Source organism: Hydractinia symbiolongicarpus, chromosome 5 (genome assembly GCF_029227915.1).
Source record: "Hydractinia symbiolongicarpus strain clone_291-10 chromosome 5, HSymV2.1, whole genome shotgun sequence".
NCBI classification, from domain to species: domain Eukaryota; kingdom Metazoa; phylum Cnidaria; class Hydrozoa; order Anthoathecata; family Hydractiniidae; genus Hydractinia; species Hydractinia symbiolongicarpus.
Window position 1 is genome coordinate 22,124,648 of NC_079879.1, and position 18,815 is coordinate 22,143,462.

The 18,815-nt window shown below is 33.8% G+C and overlaps 2 protein-coding genes across 4 annotated transcripts; both read right to left on the bottom strand.

Moving 5' to 3' along the window:
* Window positions 1-571: 571 nt before the first annotated feature.
* Window positions 572-3,843, bottom strand: LOC130645375 (heterogeneous nuclear ribonucleoprotein A0-like). Of its 3 annotated transcripts, XM_057451351.1 has the most exons (5): window positions 3,733-3,843; window positions 2,825-3,653; window positions 2,428-2,542; window positions 2,330-2,379; window positions 572-881 (listed from the first exon to the last, which is right to left on the bottom strand). In XM_057451351.1, exons 1-4 carry the CDS (start codon window positions 3,817-3,819, stop codon window positions 2,334-2,336), a joined length of 1,077 nt encoding a protein of 358 aa, XP_057307334.1. In that variant the 5' UTR covers window positions 3,820-3,843; the 3' UTR covers window positions 572-881; window positions 2,330-2,333. The 3 variants fall into 3 exon arrangements, with proteins under 3 accessions (XP_057307334.1, XP_057307332.1, XP_057307333.1); XM_057451349.1 differs by having other exon boundaries at window positions 2,330-2,542; window positions 3,733-3,842; XM_057451350.1 differs by having other exon boundaries at window positions 2,330-2,542; window positions 2,825-3,650; window positions 3,733-3,834.
* Window positions 3,844-4,915: 1,072 nt separating this feature from the next.
* LOC130645376 (uncharacterized) lies at window positions 4,916-18,407 on the bottom strand. Its single transcript, XM_057451352.1, has 17 exons — window positions 17,057-18,407; window positions 16,248-16,457; window positions 15,891-16,016; window positions 15,398-15,682; window positions 14,228-14,499; window positions 13,496-13,703; window positions 12,318-12,453; window positions 11,937-12,031; window positions 11,552-11,776; window positions 10,938-11,117; window positions 10,151-10,436; window positions 9,521-9,859; window positions 8,671-8,915; window positions 7,907-8,135; window positions 6,988-7,177; window positions 6,154-6,871; window positions 4,916-5,896 (listed from the first exon to the last, which is right to left on the bottom strand). Exons 1-17 carry the CDS (start codon window positions 18,351-18,353, stop codon window positions 5,526-5,528), a joined length of 5,412 nt encoding a protein of 1,803 aa, XP_057307335.1. The 5' UTR covers window positions 18,354-18,407; the 3' UTR covers window positions 4,916-5,525.
* Window positions 18,408-18,815: the final 408 nt, after the last annotated feature.

Consider the following 18,815-nt stretch of genomic DNA (forward strand, 5'->3'; position numbering starts at 1 on the left):
GTAACTTTGCATTTCTCTGCACATATAGCTTATATATAGCGCCCTTATTACGTGATTATCAAAATTATGAAAAATTTGTCACTACAAGCGCTTTACTCCTGCCCAGACTGCGCTGTATGAAAGTCAGTAACTCATAGGTTTTTTATATTTAACAGAATTTTGATCGGATTTTTTTACAAGAGCATATTTTTGATGACGCTACCAGAATGTTTCTTTTTTGCGATTGATGGCATGTGGAGTTTGAATAACGCATGAAAACATAGCGCCCACTCGTTTTCAAAAAAGTCCGAGCGAACTTTAACAACAAATACATTTAGAAAGATTTTTTCCAGTTTTGTATGAAGTGGAGATGTTCCGTTTCCAGGAGCACCCAATCATACCCTTTCCCCTACTTTTTCATAATTTCAAACAAAAACAGCCATAGCAGTTTAAGACCTATATTTTACATTTTTCTTCCTCTTTAGGCTAGTGTCCATTTGATTGCATATTTTCCGCTATAGCGAAAAAAGTTCAATAGTTTTTTCTTAACGCGTGGTACTTATTGATTGAGAAAAAAAACATCAAAACTACGTTGTAACTTTCGAGTGTTTTATTCTTACCACATTTAAGCTATATTATAAAGTAAAAAAAACTTTTAACAAATCACACTTCATTACGGTCTTTTTCCACTAAATTATTTTTCGCTATTTGAGATTCCTTTCACAGCTATTTGTATAACCACTGGCTTTCAGAGCAAGATAATTTAACGACTTTCAAGATTCGAATTGAGCGACTAGTCCCAGAAGTTAGTGATAAAGCAGTTCGAACTCTTGACTCGTTGCACTTAAGTAATTGTACGACTTCAATGAGGTAAGACGCTAAGTATAAGCCGTTGTATTTTCCTGGATTAAAAAGGTATTAAGAAGATGGATTATAATGAGAAAAAGAAGGTATAGATCATTATGCCACATACTCACCTAAAACTTACCAATATGTTTTTGATATACTACGCATCTAGCAACAATAACCATACACCTACCTGAAATCTATTCTCAACAAGAACTTCCCCTAAAGCTATGATTAATTACCATATAAAAGTAAAACACAAGCTCAAAAATTAATTCCCCTAAATTTTTCCGAAATTAATTCGATACGTTCAGTGAAAGGAAGGGCAAAAATAACAAAATGACTGGATAATAAAATACAGCTATTGCATGTTTTACTGCTAGTTGAGGTCAAATTTAGCACAATTACCGTAATGCTTCGAATTGACGGCCCTCCTTTTCAGTCATTTTTTAAATAAACGCCCTCCCTTATAAGGGGAGTTTATGTGAGGCGATTGTAAAAGTATACTTACTTACTCCTTTCATAAAATTTAGATTTAAGGTCGGAAATTTAACTTTTGGCTTTTGAAGTTCATTCTCTAAAACATGTGAAAATCTTTTATTTTCTGTTGTGAAGATATATATTATAGGTATCTTTAAAAACTGCAAAATAGACGAAATAACCACCCCCTCGAATAGAAGCACCCCAAAATGTCAAAAAATTTAATAAACGCCCCGGGCGTTTATTCAAAGCATTACGTGAAACTTTTTATTTTCTCAAAAACCCACAAAGTTTCCTAGGCAACTTAGAATTACTCATAAATCAAGGAGGGGTCGCTTAACCTCTTAACTTATATTTATTTTAGCAATATATTTCGAAGTATTACTTCATCATCAGGCTATAATTAACACTTTTTTACTTGTGTATAGTGCATGTAGGTAGATGTTGATATGTGATGTGAATACTTTTTATTTAGCAGTTTTACTGTTTATATACTTTTACTTATAGCCTGATGATGAAGTAATACTTCGAAATATATTGCTAAAATAAATGCGTTACATTGCTGTCTTGCATACTACATAAATTAAAACTCCCAAATGTAATCTAAATATTTTAAAATTGAAATTAGTTTTTCAATGGCTGATATTCTTGACCTTTTAACAATTAATTTGAAAATTCCTGACAGGGTGTAGACACCGAATTTAGATTTCATAATTTAGTAGTCCAGAACGTTAGGACAGAAAGAAGATTGGTCCAATTAGTTTTTATGAATCAATATTTTGGGTCTGAATAAGTTACTTACAAACACGCAAACATAATTTTCTCATGTTCATTTTTTAATTGCCATATGCATGAAAATTTAAACTCAAAATTTTCTTGACTCACAAAACTAGTATATAGCATATTTGGTGTATGTACACGTCTTAACAATTTTAAAAAAACACATATATATTTGATGCCGTACAAGAGTACAAGAGAAGTAGTTTTTAAACAAGAATATAGCTAGTTTTTGAAAAATGCTTACCCCTTTAATATGGCTGAAATCTTCCACCACCTCGACCACTTCTTGCAGGCCCATAACCATATCCTGCTCCATAATAATCATATCCTGTACCATACCCACCATACCCGCCGTATCCACCATAACCATAATAACCATCATAACCAGTCCAGTCACCCCATCCACCTTGGCCATAATGACCACCCCTTCCACCTCTAAATCGACCCTGAACAGCACCTAAAAAAAAAGTAGTTACACCATCACACAGACCTCATTAAAATAATCTCTGTTTGCAGGTGAAAACTAAAACCTTCTGTTTTATTTTTAGATTTGAATAGACGCACATATCACTTTTTAAAACAAGCTTATAGCAGACGTTCAGATTAACAGCTTTTGAAATAGGAGATGTGCAGTGTAGCTATAGCAAATGTTGAAAACGCCAAAAACACAAAACACGATCATAAAATTTAACTTTAAATAGCTACATCTAAAAAATTACGTAACTTTTATATTTCTTACCATCAGGATTTCTTGGTTTCGCTTTGCTTATACGCATCATATGACCATCAAGGGTAAATTTAGTTTCAGCAATAGCAATACGATCTGCAAAATCTTCTGTGGAAACTGTTATGAAACCAAATCCACGGTTTTTATCGGTAGGATTTCCTTGTTCATCCTTTGCCTTCAACAAATTTATTTGTTCAAAGTTACCATACTTAGCAGGGTGTCTAGCTTTTAAGTATTTCTTAAGTTGTTTTTCTGTAAAATCTGCAGGGACATTTGCAACATGCAACTTTTTAACTTTAAAGTGCCCAGTGGAATCATCTTGTCCTCTTGGAACTGCCCTTTTAACATCTAATTCTTTATCCTTATATTTATGTGGTCTTGCCAATAAACACTCCTCCAACTCGTCGCATTTAGAAAATGTAATGAAACCAAATAATCTATCAGATTTATTACTTTCTTTTCGTATTACTAAAGAATCACTTATTTCACCAAAAGTACTGAACAGTGCCTTAAAATCTTCGTCCTGAGTTTCCTTATCAAGACCACCTACAAACATTTTCCTCATTTCCTCTCGCTCATCAAACTCTGGTGGGCAAACATACTCTATTTCCTCATCATCCGACTCAGGTTCGGGTTCAGGTTTGGGTTCAGTTTTAGGTTCCTCTTTTGTTTCAGTGCTTGGGGCAGTTTCAGTGCTTGGGACAGTTTCAGTGCTTGGGACAGTTTCCCCTTCGTTTGTGTCGATTGGAGCAGCTTCTTCAGGAACTGGTTTTTGTTCCTCCGTTTCCTGCTGCTCAGAAACAATTGTGTTTTCAGTCGAAACTTCGTCAGACATGTTCTTCTAGGACACAAATATACAAGGAATAAACCACCTGAAAATAAAAACTTATACAGAAAATATAAACACTTTAGCAACTTACATTTTTCACTCTTCCTACAAGTAAACACCAACCCAACGGGAGAGGTACTGTGAACGAAAGAGGATTAATGCGAAGGGGTCTGGACATTAGGATAGGGAGTCAAAAGTTGCGCGCGCGATTAGTTTCCAGGGAAATTTTGAAATATGTACGGCGATCCCGCCTTTAAATTTTGCACGAACGGACTTAATAGTAACGAAAAATAAAATCCATAGCCAGTACAATTTCAGTTCCAATTTCAGGACAATTACAGTTTTAAAAATACGAAAGAACCTACCCCTTCCGTATTTTTAAAACCAAAAAAAGGCCCCGGGGAAGTGTTTGAGTGCAAAGTTTTATTTTCAGATTTCCATCAAATGTATTATACTACGTTTATAAAGTTTATGGATAATCTTCTAAAACTGTGAATTGTTGCTAACTCTTAACAATTAAATGTTGGATCCTTTTTATCTTTTCTTCGAGCTCAATCCCGAGTGTACAAGTTATTTTTGTGATAATTCGTCCGAGGAGTATATAAAAATAAACTGCCGTCTTTAAAGTACCACAAGACACAATATAGTTTGCTTGAAACCTATTTTCGGCGGATGGGGCGTGCTGACGTATAAATAACCTAAAATTCCTTTGATTGAAAAGCGAAATATCTGTTTATCACTACCACGAAAATTATTGCCGCTGTAGAGTGCAATTTTCAATATTCGGAGCGTAAAATCTTAATATTCCGAGTGAACAATATTGACAAACTTTTCATAATGGCGGGAACTGTTGTTGTGTTTGTTCATTCTTTTTATTCATTGTAGAAGATACACTTATAGCTTCAAATGGTGATAAAAATTTGATGGAAACAGGTGAAAACAAACACTCGAAGAAATCAACTACTACAGCAAAACTATTTTTTGAACGCGAAACTCAACTTATCGTCAAATTCTTTACCCAGGATGTACTCTTCAGTTCCTATTTTTACCGCAATCAAAGGGTTTTGCATTTAAGGATCCCGTTTACACATGCAATGCAAGAAAAGCAATCGTTCAACTCAGACAACCGCCTAAGATATCAATTCTATTCTTATGCTGAATGCTAAGCAGAAAAGGATCGATTCACACTTTTGAACCCCAAGACCTTTGGTTTAAAAGGACATTTTATATAACAAAAAAATTGATGTTAAATTGACAAAAATTTAAATAGAAAATTCAATATGCGCATTGTTTTAAAATCGAAACTTGTTTAACACTACAAAAATATAAATATACAAAAACTACAATTACAAAAAAATGAAAAAATAAATATAAAAAATATAGAAACGATTTAAAAAAAACAGTTATCATTTGTCTAGGTATACTATTGTAACAACCCAAAGATCAGAATCAAAGCAAAATGTAGCGATTTGTTGCCCCTTTTTTTTCATGAGTAAGCAATAAGGTATCTCTATCACTCAGCAAATCCTTACAATGCTGATACGAAGACGATCCGCTACTACGCATGTGCAAGGTCCTGTAAATATTTGCTACATTTATCTGATCTTTAGATGATGCTTTAACATACAAAAATAGATTTATAAATAAATATTACAATATAAATCAACCCCGAGCTCAGTCCCCTTATATTTAGCGCTTTAATAAAACACCAGTTGTGAGGCGTGAAAAAACGCACGTCAAACGCGCCCATCTCTCAGCTTCCAGGAAGCATTTTGGCTCACCAACAGACAGGGAGCATTAACAATAGTACCGATTTTCATGTGGCTAAGCTCGTGGTTTAATAATTAATTTAAAGCAAAAAATAAAAATAACAAACTAACGGAATTACATTAAAGTTCCACTAGAAAAACCACTATCCTTATCGTACGGATAATGATTTTGGCGATATCGGTTATTCCGATATCCGTAATAAATATCTTCGGGTTCAGTTTCACTGTCTGTTTGTAACTCTAACATGTTATCATAAAGCGGGTTGTAATAATCTTCCTCTATATCGTCATCCAATCCCATGGCTGCAATGACGTCATAATAGGGGTTTTCAAACGCCAGAATGTGAGTGTTCTTGGTTGGTAACATTGGCATCTCGATTTCTTTTGGATCTTGTTTAATTTTCGTAAACAGTGAAGGATATTGAACTCTTTTAGTGCAGCGTATGATCAAGCCAATGATAAATATGACGAGAAGTCCACCAAATACTACAGAATTCAATCACAATTACAAGTCAAAACATGGAAGTTGAAAATTGGACACTATTTTTTAAATGGAAGCAAAACAACAAGTTGGGAAATAATAATAATAATAATAATAAAGATAGATTAACAACAACTAAGTTAATAAAATTGCTTTCCTCCACTCGGAAAGTTTTTGTGGAGAGAAACATAAGAATGAGTAGTAGTAAGTAAAGATCAGGCAAGCACGATAAAAAACATTCTTAAAAAAGATATCATCTTACCAGAAGATCCGATAATAATGTTTTTCATTTTCCCCTCGTGCCACGGTTTACTTTGTTTTGATGGAGTTAGCACTTCTCCTGTATAATATGTATGCTTCAAAAATATAGAAAGATTATCAGCACCAATAAATTTCAACACTTTCTCAACAACACCGCCATCTACTGGTGTCGAGTTTCTGAACAACGAAAGTTGAACGGAAGACACATCCTCGCCGTCTTTAGAATGCATTTTAGTTATTTTAACAATCCGGGCAAAATATTGATTTTGAAAATTACCGGCATCATTCCATAAATTCCCTGGTCTATCGAGGCGACACATTCCAAGTAGCGTCAAATTCCCTGTAGGGTATTTTACCACGCGTGTCCTATATTTGCCCATGCACAGAAACATCAGGTACGCTACGTTTTTCTTTAAGTAGTCTCTTGCTTTCGCTTCTGAAAAAATATCTGCGCTAACAAGCAAATGAATATCGAAAGAATACTTCGTTGCATTGAAACAACTTCCATCGACATTGTTGCATAACTGTTCATTCTTACAGCTACATGTCTGTTGACATTTTGGACCATAATTTGACCAATCACAATCGGTGGCGCAGGATCTACCGGTAAAACCAGAAGTACATATGCAATTTCCTGTTACCTTGTTGCACGGTTGTTTCGAGTGATGGCATGAGCATTGTGAAGCACAGTGTTGACCATAAAGACCATCCACACATTCCTTAGGATTCAGTGTAAAAACAACAACAACTTGAACAGAAATTAGCTAAAAATTCCTTTAAATGGACCCTTTGTATCAACTAAACGCTACCAAATTATATACAAAAAGATTCTCACCTTTTCACAAAATTCTCCTTGATAGCCAGGCCGGCATAAGCAAGAACCATTAACGGGATCACAAATAGATGTCTGGTTTCTCAGGCATGCGCATTGCTTGACACAATTCAAGCCATAAAAACCACGAGGACAAGTCAGCTCGCAGAAGTCACCCGTAAATCCAGCCGTACATTCACACTTTCCATTGACACTATGATAGAGATGTTATTCAGGTTAGTATAGTAAACACGTGACACATTAGTTATCTCGTTCAAATTATAGGTTTCACGTTTAGCGCAAAAAAATGATGATATTTTATTCTGTCCTGATAATTCAACAAAAAGCTTTCTATTTTTCTACAGTAATCTTATAGCCGTTAAACAAATTTTATAAACTAGTCATTAGCACTTGGAAAAATCCACGGGTTCGTCCATCGCAGCTAAGCTACCATTTTGCGTGGCAGACGGACGGACGGACAGACGTATATGGGCATTATAATATAGATAGAGAATCTAATAAAAAATACATTTATGGTATAGTGTAATAATACGAACAATTCTTGAAAGGTATTAATAAAAATCGAATGCCACAACAACATTTGACATTAAGGCTTTAAAACTTTTTGTGACCGACCATTCAACTTTACTTTTACGCAATAGCTACTTGACGTATACGAGAAATTAGACAATTTATAACAGCTTGAATTTCTAAATGTCTTTTCGAGGTTAAAACAATACGTGCCTTACAAAATTTTATTAACTAATATTTTTTTAAATCAGATTAAATTTTGTTATCCCTCCCCCTACCAACAACCACCTAAGCATTTTTGTTGATTTTGCAAAATTTCCTTAAGTTGCTGATCGAACGGGTTATATAAAAAGTAATTGAGTAAAAACCTAGTAAAACGCGATGTTAAAGCAGAAAGCAAAGAACGACTAACTTGTAACAGTAGGCTTCGTTTTTACATTGACAAATATTCGCACAGTGCTTCCCATATCGTCCTTCGTCACACTCCTCTTCACAATAAAGACCTTGAAATCCATCGCGGCAATAACAAAAGCCACTACGATGGTCACACAGGGCGCCATACCAACATTTACAATTCTCAAGACAGTTCTTACCCCAGTGATTTTGATCGCACTTTCGTTGGCAACGCTCGCCATGATATCCTAAGAATAATATGACCCTAACATTATGTGACAGGTATGTCATTTTATGCAACAGTTTTTGGTCTTCAGGAATTAATCTAATTGTAAACAACTATGGTTATCCCTTCAGCCAAAAATGAGCAACCAAAGAAAGGGATTTATAATTATGAAACGTTTTTTAGAAACCTCGGATTACTCGACTATAAGGGGTGGATAACCCCGATTTTAGAGTAGGGTAAGTTTATTATGAACAAAGGTAAATTTGCAGACCAGCTGAAACTTGTCAAGCGAACGTATGCATTACTGAACAAGCAAAAATTCTTACAAAGGCACGTTTGCAGAATCATTAGCATTTATTAAAACTAGTCGTTAGCCCGTGGAAAATCCACGGGTTCGCCCGTCCTTTTTATACCGCATTGCGTGCTTCTCGATATTGCCCAGCTAAGCTACCCTTTTGCGTGAAAGACAAACAGACAGACGTATACGGGTATTATAATATAGACTATTTGCTAGTATTTAATCTGTTTTGCGACAAAAGACTTTAAAAATGTTCTACCTGGTTTGCAACTACAAACTCCCATCTCAGGTAAACAATGCTCAGTGTGTTTTTGGATACAACTGCAGTTGTGTGCACAGTCTTTACCATAACGAAACTCCTCACATTTTCTTTCACAATACGTTCCAACATAGCCATCTAAACACGTGCAGGCCCCTGATTTGCCATCACATATTGCGTCGTGTTTGCATTTGCACTGATGTACACAATTCGGTCCCCACATGTTCTCACATGGCTCCTCACACCTATATAAAAATTGAAGATTTCCACAACGTTGTTGGTAGAATTTTATCAAATATTCTCATACCTTATCTAAATTTTTCTTAATAAGCATTTTAAAATTTTAAGTAAAAACCCATGTATTACAAATCACTATGAAATCACAACATCGTGAAAAAACAGTAAACTAGTATATAATCTAGGTAAATAATTACTAAATTGGTCATGGCAATCGCGTTTTTTCAACATATGAAAAACAACAACATAATTTGCTGAACAAAGTTCCTGTTCTCTATAGTAAGAATCGACTTCCATCCCTTAATCTAGCTTTCATTCTCACCACAACCGCCCAAATTTGGTACTCCCTATTTCGTTTTAGGTCCCATTCTATCCCATCATTATATAGCCGCATGCGACCAAAAATGAGAGAGTGTGAAAATAAGGGGGCCGATTTTGCCTGCTTCTAAGCAAAATTGTTCACAACTGAGTCCAATTTATCAAGACAAGCGTATGACGAGGTCAGTTTTGATTATAGTTCTCTACAATGGTAATCTGTTTTACACACAAACCTTTAGCATTATTTATAAATATTATACGTCAAGAGGAAATCCTCTACTACAACAATACATACCTTTCTCCTTGATAACCAGCATTGCATATACATTCGCCAGTTTGTATATCACATCTGTCAGTGTGATTCATAAAACACTTGCATTCACTTTCACAGTTCTTTCCAAATTTACCCTCGACACAGCGTTGTTCACAATGAAGACCAGTATAGCCAGCTATGCACGTGTAGTGACCAGTAACTGCATCACATGTGGATTTCTTAGGATTATGACAATACTCCTTGCAGTTACTTCCATATCTTCCTTGTTGGCATTTAAAATCACATGCTGGTCCCATCCACCCACTGTCGCAAAAGCAGAACCCATCTGTAGCATTACACACTCCATGAACACAGGAACAACTATGAGCAGGGTAAATAAAGAGATATTTCATTTTAACTGATTTTGATATTAAGGCAAAAATAAATTTACATTTATTTACTCATAAATCTTCATTATTTTAAAAGGCAAAATACGAATTTTTCCTCGTTTTTTTTCAAACTATGCTTACGACCATAAATGCAAAGTTGAAATTAGTGAGAATATTTTGGCCTGTGAGCGGGTCCAAAAATATGTGGCGATTAGCCATTATTCAAGCAATCAATGTTTTGGTTTAACAGAATTCGAAATATCACGTGGCATTGTACACTTACTTCTGACTACAATTAAAGCCATAAGTTCCTGGCAAACATTTGTTCGTGCAAGCATTACCATAATACCCTGCTTCACACTGACACTTGCCTGTCACATGATCACAAAGCATGAATTTCTCACATGCACATGTTTGCTCACAACCTTGTCCATACGTGTTGTTAGCACATGGTGTCTTGCAATCATTACCATGGTAACCAGGGAAACAAGAGCAACCACCACTGCCTGGGTGACAATATTCTCTCTCAGGACATTTACATTTGTGTTTGCAGTTAATACCATAAGTGCCTGGAAGAAAAATATGTAAATGATATACAAATACATAACTGATATAACTGAGAAACAATGTGTATACTGAGAGGCAGAAGCAAGGTTTTAATTTTAAAATTTTCAAAAATACTATACGCTGTGAGAAATAAATGAATAAATTTAAAGGATTTTTAAGGATATTAAAGGGCTTTTTTCATTCTTTGAGACGGATTTTGATAAACACTCAACAAATGATCTTAAAGAATTGCAAAAAGCAGGAGCGGCTGTAATTGGTTTAAATCAGAACAATGGAAAAGAAGATTCATCAGGCACAAATGTATGAATTTTTAAATAATCTGTTCATAATAAAAAATAGGCTTTTTTTAAAATAGTTATCCTAATTTTAAAACATGCAAAGAATTTTTTGGTCACAGGGTTTTAAAGGACCCATGGCCGCCCTAAAATGAAAACAAAAAACACCAGAAAACAACGTTGAGCAGGAAAATAACTACAAATATTTTAACACTTCACTTAACCTACCACTTGGACATGGAACTTCACAATAGCGTCCCTTAAAACCTGGCTTACATGCACAGGTAAAACTCGTCTCATCTCCAAAGCATGTTGCATTATTTTTGCATGGATCAGGATAGCAGCCAACCAACTCACATTTTTCTCCATGAAAACTCTTCTTGCAAGTACACTCAGATTTGTTTAAACCTTAAAACAATGTTATAAATAATACTCCCAACTATATTATAGTTTTTATTAAACAGGTATATGAATTCACAAGCTACAGAACACCTTAAATTATTACCATTTTGTAGAGCCTAAAATTTGGAAAAACGGACATTTCGTATAATGACTAGGCCGACATCGTTTTGATTGTGTCCAACTGAGGGGCAAAAAAATTGGAAATTTTTATATTGTTCAAAAACAATGCAATTTAGGTATTATAACATGACATTGTTAGTTGTGGTATTTGAAAAAAAAAAAGTAAAGTAATTCCATTTTTTAACTGCTGACTAGTGTTGGTTAACATTTAAAACAATTATTGCAACATTAACCAAAAAAACATCATATCACAAGTGTGATAGAGATTTTGAGTCATAAATGTTAGTGTTTTTACTGCAATATTTTTACATCCCTCTTACCTTCATTCAGCGCACATACAGCATTTTTATATCTACAATCACCATCCCCGAAGCATGTTTTATTTCGTACTTTTGTATCCATTTGAGGGCACATCTCTGGTGTTATGTAGTAACCATACAATTCAATGCGCAAACAACTGCGTAGATCAAATTTGAAGGGGTAGAATCGAATCGCTTTGGCTACAACGGCATAGTGAAGGGTGTGTTCTTTCACTTCATTAGGAGCTGAAACAGAAATGATACATCTGTATTATACCTTTTTTCTTAGGTATGTACTACAAATTTAAAAAGGCAGTATAGGTCAAAAACAGTTCTTTGTTTCAAAATTAGATTAGGATTAATATAAGGTTAAGAAAATTAGTAAAAAAGTGGTTAGTCAACTAACAGCCGGTGTTGCCAGTAAAAACGTACACATCATCTAATGAACTAATTCGATAATACACAAAGCTTGTGCCATCCAATGAAAATTTGACTTTGTAACTAGAAAGGAAAGACATTAGATTTTACTCACTTAGTCACAAAATACAGTAAGAACAAAACTTGGTATTTCTTAATACAACTTTTTAAACATACGTATAGCAAGAATGCATCAGATATGCTAAGACTGCAGTAAGGTGTGTTGCCTTGGTTAATTTTTCATGAAGTTTTTCATGTGGTATAGATTATTTTACATATGTTTGAGCATGTAGGTGCACTATCTCATGCATCTTCTAATGTTACAAAAGTTATTCAATGATTCTCAACAAAGCAAAAATATTATACTCACAGATCAGTTTGACAGAATCTTGAAAATTCTTCAAATGACTTGCCACCCTGAGTTGCTACCTTATTGATAATTGCCAACTCAGGCAGTATAATTTGAAGATAATTTCTACCCGGGTTTTCTCGTGATATCCAAGCTCCTGAAAAAATTATTAATCCATAAACCTACAACAACACCTGTATAAAGCAGGGTGCAGCAAATTTTATTTTGATGCAGCCCACAGTCTGTAACAAAATAGGAGGGAATTTTTCGTAAAATATATATAAATAATGACATTTATTACCTTCCCAACAAAAAAAGTAGATGTTTAATTTTTGAAAATACAAGTGGTTAAGTTTGAAAGTTATTCATATTGGGTTTTGAAGGTGACTGTAGTTTGACCTTATTATATTCTGTGACCCTTTATATGTCAATATATGCCATTTTACGATCACCGTATATGCTTCGACTGAGTCCCCCTGCTTACAGAATGACTGCCTCTCTCCCTTTCGATGGACCATTAATGATCATTATTAATGATTTCCTTCCTCAAACACTTTAATAATGCCAAGAAATAGAACCTATTTAGTATGCAGGACTGTCTTATTCTGTAAGGTCAGGAAAATAGGAAGTTGTTGTAAAAACGATGGGGTTGCTCCATATCCCAAAGTAAATAAGACAGATCATTTAATTTAGCCTTAAAACAGCAATTGCTCATTTTTTTATTGTTTTAGTTTGCAGCCAGTTTCTATTTCTATCTGCATTACATATCCGTTACAGGATGAAAATAATAGTTTGACCTCAAAATAAATACTCCTAAAATAAAAAGAGTGGGGTTTGTAATGATACAGGGGGGGTGTTTTAAATATAGGAAGGGGGGAGCTTCGTACCCCTTGCAGTCATTAGGGTAAATACTTTAATAGTATGTGCACTAGGTACGCACCTAGCTTAGCTTAAAGCTGAAGAGGCAATACATGGCTTTTCCTGATTCCCCATTATCCTTTTGTTGACACATAGGACGCTATTTGTATTTTAGACCTAGCATCATTTTTCAAAACTCTTTTTTACAGGACATGCAAGTATATTGCAAAAATATATATGCCACCTGCGTAAAAGTGTATTCGAAAATTTAACAAGTTGCTCTTCACTCAGGATGCATGTGCATACGCAGTATAAAATTTAACAAGTTGCTCCCAACTCACCTAATCCATTCAACCTAGAATATACATAGTATACTGCACTACTTCCACCAAGTGTACTAAAACTACTATCAGGAATATATCTGCTTTGCATGCCCAAGTCGGTCCATGCACTTATATATTTAGGTGCTATCATGATATTTCTGTAGCGAAAGTATTTTTCTTTTAAATACAAGTGAACGTAGTAGGTACCAGCTTGAAGTTCGAAAGTCTAAAAAAGTAAGATTTGTAAGTAAAACTTAGAGATACACAACAAAAATTTTTTAAAAGTTTGAAGAAGCTTTAAATTTCTCTTTCACTTTGATGAATTTAAAAAGGTGTATAATTAGAAAATAGAAAAATAAGGTATGTAGCATTTGAAAGTAAAAAGACATGTTTTTCGATAAGCTTTCAGCTTTTTTCAAGCCATGATCACATCAGTATAGAAAAACATTTCTTTTTACTTTCAAAATAGATATAGCTTTTATATTTTCTCACGCCAAAACTGGACAAACTGAGGATAAGGTTAAAAAAGAAGAAAAGTTTGTAAAAAATGCAATAATACTAAAAAAACATTTTTGATTAGACATTTTGTATATTAGCACATATATGGATATTGTAATTATAAATAATCTAATAATCTAATTCTTTTGAAACTGACTGGCAGTATCATCAAAAAAACAAAAGAATAAATCTCAAAAATAAAATTCAATGTACTTAGTGCAACCAGTAATTGATAAATCATTCTTGACTTACCACACTAAACGGAAACCATAAGGCATGTTGTCTAGTAAAAATCAAATTACTACTAGTTTTATCTCCATCTTGCATCTGAACTGTGATACCATTATCACTCGTACTGTTGGCAAATGAGTCCAACCATAGATTATATGATCCACTCTTCAACACATGAAATTTATAGGTGGCTATCAAATCATCTTTTTCACCAACTGCAGTAACAAAAAGACCAAGGTTCTTCTTTTTATCATCAACTACAACAAAAGTGTGATTGATAGACCATGCAGGACCTGAAAGAAACAAACATAAATATCATATTCTCATTAAATATGAAATTAAAACGAAATCCAAAGTTGTATACCATAAAACTAGAAGGAAACATCATTTATATTGATACTAAAGTAACATGGTGTCTGTAACACGTAAAGTGGATGTGTTCTTTTTACTTTAGGATGGCCGAAATATGTTTTATTTGTTAATGTAAATTTTTTTGTTGCAGTGTGACATCAATGCATTAGACTCAATACATTAAATAAATTTCAGAGACCATCACTTTTAATAACTGATATCAATTCTTGCCTGCGTCACTAGGAATTACTTGGAACCACGATTTTTTAAGGATGGGCAAATTGCACTTTTTATAATCTACAGGTTGATGTTGCAACAGACTATTCAACTATACTAATACTCTACTTCCATTTGTCTGTTGTAATTTTTACAAAGTGAATGTTATCATGTCTCGTTTCTTAAACAACACATTAGTTTTTCGACGTTAGTACATTAGTTTGACGAGAGTAACTTATCAAGCTCAACATAAGAGATTTATTGCATTTTTGAGGAAAAATAATTTGGAAATAGGTGAAAATAACTGATGTCATCTCCCAAACAAGTAAATAAAAACAATCTAGGACCAAAGTTTGGCCAAATATTATTACCAATGTTTACAGGATTAATATAATTTAGTTCCTAGCACAACTGCTCTTCCCAAAAGCTGGGTTGACACACCCATTCTTTAAACACATAATATATCTTTAATCAAAAGCATATGATCCTATACATTTAGCACTTTAAGATCCACATAGCAGAGGCAATGTGAAATATATTTGGCATATGGACAGACTATTGATGATACCTTTTTTGCATTGGGGTAGGTTATAAAATAGTTGTGACAAATTCTTTTTATACTACCTTTTCTGAATGGTTTAAAAACATCAAACAAACAAGTTGGCAGAACATCTTCTTTCTTTTTGCACTGCTCACTTGATATGATGTGCGAGTCAGGTTTAACACACTTCAAAGTGATGTCGGTCAAAGATATTGGATGACATTCATCTGGACATGCACCTGATTGCATTTTTAGTTGCTGCACAAACATAAACCTTTTTATTGGTTTATTAGAAGTGTCGCCAAAATTTATGTAAGCTGATCGCCAAACTCCCTTCATTACCTCATCATCTAACATGTACCAAACATCTATAAAAGTGGATGATGATGTTATTTTGTCAGAATTTGGTCATTCTTCATATCCATTTTAAATTTTTGAAAAAATAATGCAAATCAGTACATCACAGAGTAAATTGATTCAAATATTATTAAATTTCAAATCCTATAATCCAGTCTTTATTAAGTAATTCATAACTTACATATTTTTTCTTATAATTTTGTCATTACTTTATCTTACCTTCAATGAGTTTTCCATCTTCTCTTAACAGATTTACTTTTAATGTACCAAAATATGACTCTGATAAGTATTTAAATGAAAGAATACACTTCTCTCCATTGCTTATCTCTTTACTTATAAGACTTCCTACAAATAAAATAAAAAATATCTAGAAAAATTTATGTTTGATGAATGTTTCTATAAAAAAGTTGGATAACATTTCAGCAAATAATAACGCTTGTTGTTTTAAGTGGGTCCTATATATTTGGGGTCATAAAGGATAAGCAGTAAAAAAGCAATAAAAGAAGAATACATGAAAAATATTCGTTACATGCTTTAAGAAATTACATAAGAATATTTTATTGCTGTAGGAAATACCTTTTTCTCCAGGTTTGGCTTGACTTGTATTTGAGTAAATAAAATTCATTCCTTTTATTGGACCTTGGGATGGTATTTGCAGAGTACTGGAGGCTTGCCAGTCGGAGACTCCACTTGTAACAGTCCAAGTAAATCCATCACCTTTAAATCCACAAGAGCCATTATCAAAGTTACATCTAATAACAGTTTGCAGCCTTTTACCACTGCAACCTATAAATAACAAATGTAAAATTAAATAAATGAGATATCAACCTCAACACTGGTGTAAACAAAAGATAGCAAAAAAAAGAACAACAAAAAAAAAACAATACAGAAATCGTTCCTAGAATATCAAAAAATACATTCAATGTTTATTATTCAAATTTGTGTCAAAAGACTGCATTTACACAATTATTTTGCAAAAAAGAAACATGCTCAAAGTATTTTAGATCAGATGATAACAAAAAAAAAAACTTTCTGGCATAGCCTACAAAAGCCTGTTGTGCTATGCCATGTCACATCATAATCAACAACATAAATAGAAAGCAGCTTTATTTTTTGTTCAGTAATGGTGGTGAATATAAATGAAATTGTGGCTTTTCTGGATGAAATTTAGCCAATAAAAACAAGGTAACGCAAAAGAAATTTATGCCATATTGTTTTTCCTTTATTTTTAAAAATGCTATTACCTCAAAAATCATTTATGTGGCATGGTTTGGAATTATAAACAAATTTCAAAGCATTTTATTTAACTACCATAAAACAACACTCTCATTATCAATTGATAAAAAATATATATAAGAAAAATTGTAGACATTATATATACATACTTTTCACATTCCGATGCTTTGTACCTTCACCACATGGGTTGGAGCACTTCTCCCATAATCCCATCATTTGTGTTAACGCAGTATCAGTAGCGTCTCTACAATAACCTTGTGCATCAATTACATCTGCCTCTCGAAAACATCTGTTAGCATAAATTTGAATGCGAATGTTTGCCAATGCAGAGGAAATGGTAACGTTTTTACTACCCCAACCATCACCCACAAAAATAATGTACGCCTGATCAGGCTTGTTACTTGTAGGTAACCACAACCTGACACTATCCCTACTGTAGGCATAAAGGATACCACCATATTTGTAACTACTAAGTGGTGTTGTTTGCGCCGAACCAAAACCTTCATATATCAGGGCATCAGGTTTGTTTTCTGCACGATATTGAACTTTAACAAACGATGGTAATATTTTTAAGTCATGTTTTATCTCCACATATGAAGCCTTGTGTTTGTTGGCATGATGAGGTATCCAATCAGTTTGAAATAAAGGTGGAGGAAATGAATTTACCCATAATCTAATGTGCAATGTGCAATTTTGAATAGATCTTGCAGCATATTTACCATTCCCCCACCTTTTTCCAATGTTTATGCATCCTGTTTTACTTTTATTAGGAGTCCATAGCACAATCTTGTTATGGTTGTATGCAAAAATAACTCCACCAAAAGACCGTGATTGTGACGAAGTCTGCGCAGAGCCAATAGCATTAAAGAAAAAATCACCCTCTTTCCTATTTGATGATGTCACTCTAACACTTATAATTTCAGGTATTTGTCGTAATGGATGTTGTAATTCAATCTTATCAGTTCTCTTACTGTGAATTTGTAAAACCTTCTGAAAAGAGGGACTAGGTCCATTCTTCCAAACTTGAACAGTTACAAATGCTTCAGTTGAACTTTGTGAGTTCATATTGCCACCCCAGCCTTCTCCAACAAATATGACACGACCCATTTTGGTTGGAGCCCAGAGGCGCACAGTACTTTTATTATAGGCAAATAATATGCCTCCAAATCCAACTGATCCTTGACCATCGTTTTGACAAGAACCAACTCCTTCGAACAAATAATTGGCATTGTCCCCATCTTTTGAAAATGCATAGACTTGAACGTGAAATGGTATGATTCCAAAGTTATGGTTCACTTCTGCAAATGCATGATACCCTCTGCTGGTAAGCCTAATAGTTTTGGTGAAATCAGGAGAAGGGAAATCTCCCAACCTTGCTCCAGACAATGAGGTACTGCATAATTTAATAAATAAGCTGAAAGTTATTCCATACCACAATGTGGACATAATATTTAATTAACAGTAATTAAATTCATGTTGTCCTTTAATAAAAATTTAAACAAATATTTTTACATGTAACAGCATGATCAATGCTATAAGATATATAAAAAGGAGGACAATTTTCTTTCTTTTTATTGGTTAGTGGAAACATGCACAAATATTGTGGTTCCAAAGTTATGATTCATTTCTGTAAACGCATGAAACCAGGACATTTTGTAAGATTTTAAAAAAACAAATTTTTAAGAAGCAAAAGTAAGAACAAAATTCCTTTATCCCCACACACAGCATAGGGGACTTTTGTTTCGGCATGGAAAACATACCAGGAATGCCAGGAATTTAAAACCATGGTAAGAAAAATTGTGAGTAAAGTTATTAATTAACCTTTTTAACTGCTTGTGGGACAAGCAATATTTAATGTAAATTAAACTATGTAAAGTTGAAGGAGGCTAATAACGATATTTAACATTA